This window comes from Gavialis gangeticus, unplaced genomic scaffold (assembly GCF_001723915.1).
Source record: "Gavialis gangeticus isolate Ggan-Ray unplaced genomic scaffold, GavGan_comp1, whole genome shotgun sequence".
Taxonomy (NCBI): Eukaryota; Metazoa; Chordata; order Crocodylia; family Gavialidae; genus Gavialis; species Gavialis gangeticus.
The window spans coordinates 186,973,901-186,985,138 of record NW_017729032.1 but is presented as its reverse complement, the minus strand read 5'-3'; the positions used below and the strand labels follow the sequence as shown (position 1 = coordinate 186,985,138).

Sequence of the window (11,238 nt, the reverse complement as noted above, 5' to 3'; positions counted from 1 at the left end):
AAAACCCCCCAACTCACCACTCCTGCCAGTGGGGGGTGATCCCCACTGTCCTGGGCCATGTGGGGGGCTCTGCATGAGCCCCCTGAAACCCCGAGGCTGCTGCAGGAGCAGTGAGTCCTGGGGCTTTTCTCTTTTTTTTCTTTTCTTAAAGGACTGGAGCTGGCCCAGGCAGGGTACCATGGGGGAGCTGGGGGAGTGAGGAGGGGAGGTTGGAGGGCTTGTGCAGAGTCCCCCATTCAGCGTGGGGCAGCCTGACAGCACCAGGTGAACACTGGGGCTGTTTTTTTTTTTTAAACCCCAGGAGCTGGGGCAGGCAGGGCAGCCATGGGGGAGCCTGGGGGATGCGGGCAGGGGTTGGGGGGGCTGGGTAGTGGGCAGGGCTTGTGGGGGCTGGCAGGGGTTCCCCCATGGTTCCCACCATGCTCCTGCAGCCCCCCCCTCCGCTGCCCCTAGTACTTACCAGCTCGGAGTTGGCTGCAGCCACTGGGGACTGCCCGAATCATCAAAGCTCTCCAAATCTTTTCTGAAGATTCGGAGAGCTTTGAATTGATTTGGACCTTTTAACTGGTCCCCTGATTCGATTTGGATTTGGAGATTCGGCCACCGAATCAGGTGAATCTCCTCCAAATCGAATCACCACCCAAAGCTTTGCACAGCCCTACTGTAAATCACCAGAGTGTTACAAGTAAGGAGATGCCTGGTGAAGAACTAGAGATCAGGGCTGTGCAGAGCTTCAGTCCGATTCAACCCGATTTGGTGGCCGAATCTCCGAATCCAAATTTAATCAGAGGACCCTTTAATCTCTCCAAATCGAACTGGAACCCTCCGAATCAATTCGGAAAGAATTGGAGATGTAGACACAGACACAGCTTTAAATGTTTTTTTTCCTACATACCTCTAGGTAGTAGGCAACTCATGAGTGCTGCAATGCTGGGATGCATGGAGTGTCCCACAGAAGCATGGGGGGACTCCCCAGCATACTCAGCAGCAGACTCAGAAGTGGACCAGAAGCACTTCCGGTCCACCAGGGAGCACACAGGGGGGCCCCTCTGTGCTCCCCTGGCTCAGCGACTGGTGCCTCCTGGGTTGGGGGGAGCACCTGGGGTCCCCCCACAGCTGATCACTGAGCTGGGGGAGTGTGGGGGCACCCCCTGCCCCCAGCGTGCTCCTCGGCGGACTCGGAAGTGGACCAAAAGTACTTCTAGTCCACTTCCGGGTTCGTTGCCCCCTGCACCCCTGTGGGATGTTCCATCCATCCCAGCATTGCAGCGTTCAGAAGCTGCGCTGGTACCTTGCTGGTATGTAGAAAAAAACATTTAAAGCTGTGTCTGTGTCTGAATCGCTCATTCTCCGAATCAGCATTAAATCTTCAGATTCAGATTCGACTGAATTGAATCAGGGAAAGTGATCCGAATCGAATCGCTGTCACTGATTTGTGCTGAATCCAAATCCGTATCTAATAGGGCCCACTTCGCACACCCCTATTAGAGATATTTTTAATATAAAGTAAAAAGATGAATTAAACGCCTGAAAGAAAGTTTGGAGGCTGAATGTTAGTTTATGTAATTGTCCACTCAGAATGGGCAATTACATGTGCAGTTAATGCACCTGCATTTTCTGTGCGGAAAATTTAGGTGCATTAAACTGCACGTGGGCGTGCAGCTTCACGTGTGTCTGGGTCAGGAGCAAATTAAAGCTGACAGGAGCAGCCTAGTCTAGGGCTGCTCCTGCCCTGCTCTACCCCCCTGCAGCCACAAGGGGGAGCTCCAAGCTCCACAGCTGCCTGTGTACCAGCCTTGGGCTTGCAGGAGCTCTGGAGGCAGACTTGGGGTTGGAGGAAAGGGTTAGGCCTGGGCTTCAGTGGGCCAGGACAGGAGCTCCGGGGGGCCAGGGTCAGCTCCTCCACTACCCCTAGGGGAGTAGCAGTTGTGGCCTCCTGCTGCCAGGGCTACCCTGGAGCAATTTGCCAGCATCTATACATGAGTTCTAGCACATTAATGTAAAGCTGCATTGGCTAGTACCTGTAACTGTCAGTAGTAGCAAACAGTGCTTTATACTAAACTACTGTGCAGTAATTGCTGCACATGTATACATGGTGATGCTTTACTGCACATTAAATTAGTGTTGATGTGCCCAAAGAGAGCAATATTGTGAAAACACCTGACATGGTGGCTTTGATAATGTAAGAAGGCAGGGTAGATTTGTACATTTATAGACTGACTAAATAAGATACATAGTGAGAGCTTTTGTTAACCCAAGTTCACTTCATCCGATGCTGTGAAAGGATGTGCAGAAAGCAGGGTATAAGGAGACAGAAATTAGAATACAACTGTGTTAAAATTGTATTCCAGTTTCTCTCTCCTTATATTCTTATTATACATCCTCTCACAGCATCAGATGAAGTGAACTCGGGTTCACAAAAGCTTGTGCTCTAGATATATACCTTATTTATTCTATGACGGTACATATATACCCAGATTAACATGGCTAACTACCTCTCTTTGATAATATGTGGCAGAAGGTAAACTCTAAAAATGGTTGACTCCAAGCACAAGCTAAGCAAATTCCTGCTACACCACCTGCTACACCTGCTACCCCTAAACTGCTAGCCATTGAATACCCTACTTGCACAGAGATAGTAGAGTTCTTCCCTTAAAAATAGTGCTTTTCCAATGTTTTAATCATACCTCTTTTTTCTTCTCAAGCATGTAAACTTTCTTCATTTTTGCAATCTTCTGTCGAGCTTGAGAAGAGCGACGGCCTGATGTCTTGGCTAGTGAAGAGGTCCAATAAGATCTAATTGAAGAGGCTGATGCTGAAGTACTACATGGTGAGGGGAGCCTAGAAAAGTTGTATATAAAGAATCTGAACGATCTCCCAAATGACATACCTTATTCTGTTGAAAAACTGAAACAATGAAACCTAAAATCCCAGGCAACGCACAGGATTGATGGAATGGAAGTTATGATGCAAAGCTGGTATTTTAGGGGGAAAAAAGAATAGAACAGATTAAAAAAAAAAGAAATTCCACTCTAAAGCTTAGTGCTAAAGCTTAAAAAACAGAACTAAAATACTGAAATATTTATGTTAGTCACTTCTGAGTCACTTAAATTCCTCTGTGCCATTTTATCAAGCTATAAAACGAGCATAACTATACTTCTTTCACAGGGTTCTGGTAAACATTCATTAAACATTCTTGAAATAAAATGCAGAGTATACACAGGCAAATTAAAAATGAAACTTGTTTGCAAGTTCTTACCTGACCTGAGAAACGGACATGAGTTGTTCATACAGCACCTCTTCATTTTGTGGTTTCAACAGCAGAAGTTTCAGTTCTTTCTTAAGTCGGTCAGACAGTGACCCAGACTGTGCATACTCCACTATGTCATACATTATCATTGTTCGGGGAAAATTTTCCAGAGATAACTTTCTCCAGTAGTTTTCCCTACCACCAAAGTGTGCAGGGGTCTCATCCAGGTTACTAACATACTACAATGGCACAAAGTAAACAAACTTTTACAATTTATAGAATCAACATCCATGTGAAAATTATTTATTTGGATTGGGGGGCTCTCAAATTTTCTTTATAAAAGATTTTATCATTCTTTTAATGGTCTGATTTAAATCACTTTGAATCTGAGCAGCTGTTCTAACTTGACTTTCCTTCACCATTCTTGTAACATACAAAGCTAAAATTTGAGGTATATCTATAGACATCTCTGCCTCCTCCCTTTTCTATAGCTGGGCTGGTAAGTCCCTCAGAATTTGGTCCTAATTTTTTTTAATAGGGAATAACCAGAGAGGTTTCATTCTGTTGGACATGATTCTCCTTGCATTTTTACCACTGTTAATCAGTATTAACAGGATAGTTCACTATGCGTAAGTATGTACAGAGGAGAATCAGAGCCATTCAAAGTACAAACAACACTAATGTTGTGGGTTTTTCAGGTTTTTCTTATACTCTTCCCATTGTCCTACCAGTACTCTATGCCTCTCCAATAACATCTCTGCAGCTTTTGGGCAGGAGAAAAGATATCCTACAATGGGATTCTCCACAGCCTTGAAATTTGCAGACTTATTTACAACTGTACAAACTGGATGTAAAACATTAGCAAAGCATTAAAAACAATTGTTCAAGGTTTCACACACTCTTTGCACTGATATAAATGAATGCATATGGTATAAAGCAGAGAGACATTAAGCCCATAAATAAGTGGCTGACTACTAAAATAAAATTACTGGCATTTTAAATTACATCATAATCTTTCTTACTTAAGGATGCTTCTTTTATTACCAGAAGCTGTAAAAAAAAATCCAAAAACGTTTCTTACTTGCATGTAATCCTTCACTGTAGCAACATCTATTTCACCTGTTATCTTGTGTTTTTGGTACTGAAGTTTATCTTGTATCATTTGCTCATAATATCTTCGACATCCCATCAGTTTACAAGCATCAACTGCTGCCTATAATAAAGTAGGAAACACAAAGTTGCTAGAATGCCATACACACATTCTGAGTGGAGTCTCTGTATTTGGATTCAGGGCAAACTATTATCCTTTGGACAACCCCCTTTCTCTAATGGAAAAGGCATTCTGTTCAGTGTATGGAGAGTTCACAGAAAGACTAAAGATCCAACACAACAGTAAACCAGTTCATTTAGATTAGAAAGTAACTCACTGGTACCACAGTTGGTTTGCTCACAGATGTATAAACTTATTGCAGTGGTTCTCAACAAAGTTGCCATGAAACTTTTAGGGGTGCTGCAGTGCAGGCACTACCACTGTGGCCTGTGGGTTGTTCTGCCTGCTCTTTCTGCAACCCTTTCTAATTTAGTCCTACACATTCCTTCTAGAAACAGAAGCATGTGGGGTAGATTCACTTAGTGGCAGCGCTGCAGCCTGAGGAAGCAAGAAACACAGATAAATTGGCTGTAGCCATTTCCTGATATGATTCTACAAGATGGAAGTTTCACTGAGCTATGGCGGTGGCATCACTCTGATTAAGACTCACTGAAACAAGTGGTTCTCAACCGGGGCAACAAAATTCAAATACTTATGGAGGGGTACCTTGAATCTAAAAAGATGAAAAACCACTAAGTTGTTATAATGAAGAAATATAAGATTTGTCTTTTGGATGAAAAAGGCAAAATTATTCAGCCACAAAATAACCCTTATTTTGTGTAAGATTTTCCATTTGCCTTGCCCTCCATGATATTGTTATAGCTGGAATGTACAGCAAATTGTGATCAGGATCTTCTTCAGATGCTGGATTTGTTGAAAACTTTCATCCCTTGATTCAAATTTTCTAGATGTAGTCTCTGCCTAAGGGTTTTGTTTTTTTTAAGTTAGTCTGCATAGAATGAATTGAGCTGTTCTCTGGCAATAGGCAAATTGTTGCAGAAGGTGACAGAGTTCTGCCAATGTTCACCAACTGGGGATCTGTTCTCTAGAGTGCAGAGAAACACATAACTCTCTCAGTAAACATTTTTAGTAAATGTTGCACAGTTGTAACTGGCCAGGTTTGTACCCTGGGTGCTAGTGGTCCTTGCTGCAGGAGCAGTGGCCAGAGGTCTGCAGGGGGAGATGCTACCTTCTTTTTTTTTGGCTGCTGCTGTGTTGAGCAAGCATTTAAATGCCAATTTTAGCAGTAAAAAAAGGAGGAAACATCTCCCTCAGCAGCTGGAAGTTCACTACTGCAGCTGTTCTTCCCTCCCTGCTGCAGGGAAGATGTGTGTGGGGGGAGGTTGAAAGGAAAGTGAAGCTCCACCTTCAGCTCCATTCTGGATCTGTGCTCTCTCCCCCTTAGGCAGCATCCAGGGCTCATGATCTACTCACCTACTTTTTCGAACAGCTTTACAGTGTAGTGTTTTGGATTAAAAACTTTAAACTAGAATGTATCCCAGGGTCTAAGTTTTGATTTTCATTACTTTGTGCATGCAGGCAGTCTTTCAACTTCTAAATGTTTGTTTTACAAACATGTAAAAAGAATATGTGTAGATAATGAATGTAGGTTGAGTGGAATTTCCCATTTTCAACATGCTTTGCTCAATCTTGCATCTTAAGTCTACGCATATTGTGTCTAAGAAGGTGAAATGGTTTGTGTGGAAAGCAATCAGGAAAGGGCTTCAAAAGTTACAGAGAGGAAATAATGTATAAGTCACACTTATTAAATACATTTACAGATGGAATCTGTAGGTACTGCACCAGAAAACCAGAGACCTTCTGTGTTTTCCCTCCCAACTGATTACTGCCTTCCCAAGGCAGAAATGGCTTACTTTAGGGGGATTATTTCTAAACCTCCTAGAATACAAGTGAAACTGATTATAAACAGGATGTACTTTCATTGTTCGTGCCCTCCTTTCCACTAAGGGTGTTGAGAAACTGCAATAACCAAAGTGATGAAAATAGAAGAAAATAGTGACTCAAATCTAAATGCAAAAGCAAAGGGAAGAAATTTCTTACAGAGTTCTAGTTCACAGAAAAAGACAGGTTTAGTCAAAAAGACACTAGTGACAAAGCAATATTTTCTCTTCCTTTACTTGAAATAAGAAGAGGTATGAGCCCATTAATTATAAACTCACCTGAGCATGTAGTAAGATCAGCAGGATCAGACCATTTAACATTTTTGACATATCACACTGCACAGTAAAATATCATCACTATTATCACTCATTTGGTGCATCATATAATGGTGCAATACTTAGCAGCACTGAGGGCATAATAGAACCATAAAATATTATATTAATTTTTCACTAATTTGGACATGGAATTATTACACTGGTGCCAATGGATCAGTTAAGACAGTTTAGGCTTTCATGAATGATGGCATGTAACCACTCTGTCCTGAAACCCTCTCTTCCTTTTGTTTACTAGTCCCCATTGCAGAATTGCTTCTAATTGGAAGCTGAGATAAGCGGCCTGCTCTGGGGCCAATAGTGATTTAAGATTCAATCAGCAGATGGTCTCAGAGAGACTAACCATTCTCTATGCACCAATTTCTCTGTCAACTGAACCCAACTCCCATGAAAGTGAATTAAAAGAATATTTTGGGCCCTGTGATCTTGAGATCCCCCAAAATTCAATCCAAGAATACCACAAAATCCTAATCTATTTGGACCAATTCTGTGAACTCAGATGGTAGAGGGGAAGATCTCTTTTAAAGATGTATAAATATGTGATTGATTAATCCACACAATAATTCATACAAAGATGTTTAAAATGTTTGTGTATTAAGCTGAAAAAAACAGCTTCTTTGCTAAATGAAATGTAATGGTGTTTATTGAACTCAACAGATCTTTGTTTGACTTGGAGATGCATGTTTTTCAATCTTCAAGGACAAGTAAGAGGATCAGGCTGTTTACCGAACTAAAGTTCAGAAGGAAGAAGCTGAACAGAAAATGATCGTACGTGGGCATTCAATAACTTGCCTCACTCAATGGACTTATTATTCTTTTCCCACTGATGTATTTGCTGCCTCGGCCTTCAGTGTGGCGAAAAATCTTAAAAACAATGAAAGGTGGAAACTCATGGCCTGCAAATCTGAAGAAATAAACAAATACGTTAATTAACTGACAGTATGAAAAACAAATGTATTATGGATTAAACTGAAAGGGAACCTCCTTTTGTGTAGCTTGGCCTGAAACCAAGTTTCCAACAAAGCTCTAAATACCAAGGAAGCAAAAGCTAAAGAATAAAATGTATTTATGGATCTTTTATACTGGAGGCACAGGGGTCTGCATTAATGTAACACCATCCAAGTAAACTGGAAGTCCAACATCCTAGGCTCTACTGAAGAATCTCAGGACTTAACTTGGGATGGAAAAAAATTCAACTCAAGGCTTTAGGTAAAAAAAGTGGAAGGCTAGGGAGAATGATGGGAAACATTAAAAGAAAAAAGAGCTATACTTTCTAAAGTGTACATTGGGTGTGTGCAACTATCTGAGATACATAAAACCAACCACTGTTTTAACAATACTGTCCCCAGTTAGACAAGTTATCTAACTCCTCTCTCAGAAGCCTGTAGCTGGTCACACGAGACACTGGATTGAAGTAAATAAAATGTATCTACTTACCTGAATCTAACTTTGTACTGCATACTAGGATCTTTTATAAGTTCAGCTTCCAGAGGGCTCACCCTTTTCACAATTTCATGTGTAACACAACACTCCTGAAAGAGATGCAGATGTTTTTCAATACATTTGAACAGTATGGGTTCCTGCTGTCACACAGTTCAGATCCTTGTGTCACAGGGGAGTTCAGAGTGGTCATTTGGATTCTGTTTCTTGAAATCTGTGCTATGGAAGGGTACTCTAGAGGTCATCCAGTCTAACCCCCTGGCTGAGGGAGGATCATCCCCATCCAAACCATCTCATACAATCCATGATCTAAACTTAGCATAATTACCACCAATCCTGATAGAACACGAACCTAACACCCTCAGGTGTCGCAGGTAAAGGTGGGGAACCACGGCAGTCTTTTTAATCTATTTACATGTATGTTTTTGCCTTCCCTCTTCATTTTCAAAGATTTTAATATTCATTTGATCATTTTAGATGTGTTTTATGGAAACATAAGGCAATACATCTCGTGCTATTTTAGTCCCTCCTTTTGTTCATAAGAATTACCCAAGCTGGATTAGGTGTTCATCACCATCTCTCTCTTTCTAGTTTTCCAATCTCTGCTACAGCTATCATGATTCTCATCCCCTTCCCTCTGCATCTCTCTCCAATCTGTTCCCTGTATACTACAACCTTTTCCTCTGCCTATTGGAGCAACAACACAGTGGGAGGCCAAAAGGGGAAGTGTTTTGTTTAGTGTAACAGACACGCATGAAGGACTAGAAAGAAGCAGAAAACAAGGAGCCTTGTCTGGCTCTGGAGCTTGTTTCTGAGAGCAATGGTGCAGCTGTGACAGTTCCAGCACAGCTCTGTTTCACTCTAGAGCAATGGGGGCTGAGAATCTGGCCTCTTGGGGCCCAGGGACCCTTCTCTGGCAAGTGCCTGTCTTCCTCTGAAGGACAACATTTTTCTTAACTTAGCCCCTCCTGGTATAGCCAGATGGCTGAGAGGCACCCAATGACCCGGAGTCAAATTACAGTGACTGCTGTATAGAATCATAGAAAATGAGGGCTGGAAAGGACTTCATCTGGTCCAACCCCTGCTCAAAGCATGACCATCCCCAACTATCTTATCCCAACCAAGGCTTTGTCTAACTGGGTCTTAAAAACCCAATTTTCTACAGGTTCTACAACTTCTCTGGAATATTCTGTTTGATTGTTTTACTACATTCTTGATGAGAGTTTTTTCTAACTTCTAACTTAAACTTCCCTTGCTGAAATTTGAGAACATTATTCCTTGTTCAGTCATCTGCCACCACTGAGAACAGCTTAGTTTAGCAGTGGCCAAAACAGTGGATCCGGCCAGACTCCATTTCCCATCACCCCCTGCCTACGTCACTGTGGCTGATTTCCATGAAGACCTCAGAAGCAGCCTGGCTGTGACGGCACAGGCCCCACGGTTTCCATGGAAACTGACCCAAGCAGTGCTGGCAGGGTATGTGGTTGGGCAGGGAGCTGCTCTGGGTCTAGGATTTTGCAGCAGTGACAGTGTGTTCCAGAACCAGGACAGAGCAAAGCTATGATCTGTTGCCCGCATGCCCTGCCAGGGCAGAGCTGCGATTTGCTGCCTACATGCCCCTGCCTGGGGAATGTGGGCAGCATATTGCAGCTCTGCCCCAGCTCTAGGCTGTGCTGTCACCACCACAAGATCCTGGCCCCAGAGCAGCTCCCTGCCTAGACACATGCCCCGCCAGCACTGCTTGGGCTGGTCTCCAAGAAAACTCTGACCCCATGCTGTCATGGCCCCACTGCTCCTGGAGTCTCTATGGAAACCAGCTGCAGTGACACGGGCAGAGACTACTGGGAAGTGGAGTCTGCCATGGCCAGATCTGGCCCATGGGCCAGATTTTGCCCACCCCGATCTAACTCCATCCTCCTTGTAACCCCCCTTCAGGTACTTGAAGGCTGTTGTTAAATCCCTCCTCAGTCTTCCCTTCTCCAGACTAAATAAGACCAGTTCCCTCAGCCTCTCTTTCTAAGTCATGTTACTCAGCCCTCTAATCATTTCCATTGCCTTCTGATGGACTCCCCAATTCTGTCCACATCCTTTCTCTAGTGAAGAGTCCAAAACTGGACACAGTGCTGAATAGAGGGGAATAATCACTTCCTTCAATCTGCTGATAACACTCCTATCAATGCAGTCCAGGATACTGTTAGCCTTCTTGGCAACAAGGGTGCACTGTTGGCTCATATTTGGCCTGTTGTCCACTGTCAACCCAGAGTCCTTTTCTGCAGAGCTGCTGCTGCATCAGCAAAATAAAATCCCACAGATAAGAACATTATGGTTATGGCAAGCTGTGTGAAAGCCGATCACCAGTCCAGCAGGTATAAGAAAAGGTAAAGATGGGAAAAGGTGTTAAGTGAAGCTGGTGTCATGTGAATGTGAAGTGCCTAACAGCAGGTGGAACAGCAGGTGGTCTGCACAACGGTGATGTCTGCTAATTTGGACTCCAACTCCAAGAAACCCCCAAGGGCTGGGAGTCAAGGGGAAAAGGAAGGGGAAACTTGAGGCTGGAGTAAGGGGAAGTGTTTGTGTTCAAAGTGTTCAAAATGTATGATAATTTTTGAGGCAGTTAATTGATGCAGTATATGCAAAACCCAAGTCACTCCCAGGGAGTCTTAACTGGCTTTTGGGCTTGCTGTCAGCACTTTCTCATGACTTTGCCTGGAAATAAAGAAATGTTTCAACTTTGATGACCCAGCTCTCACTGGCTACTTATAGCGAGGAATATAAAGTAAATAAAGTTATCTGCATATTTTTGCATACTTACTTGCATGTTTTTTTAGTGTATGATAGTTTTTTAGGAAATATGATAATTTTGAGCTTCCAATAAGATAATTTCATAATTAAGACCTGGTAACATTGTCAGCCCTACGCAGAGGAGTGCAGAGTGGAGCTGGAGATGTCACTGGCCCAGTCAGCCAGGACTATGGACTGAAGCAGCTGGACTCAGGGTTGCGGGCACCTGCTGGGTGCTTTTTGAGTGCTCTATAGGGGCTTTTTTGGGGCCCCTTCCTCTGGTGTGTGGGGAAGCATATGTTACCACAGTGCTGACATTTCTTTACATGCGATCTGCCCCTTCCTTTTGTCCCACTGGCCTGTGCCTCTGCCCCCTAGGATGT

The 11,238-nt window shown here is 43.2% G+C and overlaps 1 protein-coding gene across 1 annotated transcript in view; it reads right to left on the bottom strand.

The window, feature by feature from the left end:
• The window catches only part of CUNHXorf58 (chromosome unknown CXorf58 homolog), a gene marked incomplete at its 5' end in the record, with an annotated part of 24,398 nt that overhangs the window by 7,291 nt on the left and 5,869 nt on the right, over positions 1-11,238 (bottom strand). The window contains 5 exons of the mRNA XM_019523862.1: positions 2,688-2,841; positions 3,260-3,489; positions 4,332-4,463; positions 7,427-7,538; positions 8,072-8,166. Coding sequence (XP_019379407.1) covers positions 2,688-2,841; positions 3,260-3,489; positions 4,332-4,463; positions 7,427-7,538; positions 8,072-8,166 — 723 coding nt within the window. The remainder of the gene's footprint in view (positions 1-2,687; positions 2,842-3,259; positions 3,490-4,331; positions 4,464-7,426; positions 7,539-8,071; positions 8,167-11,238) is intronic.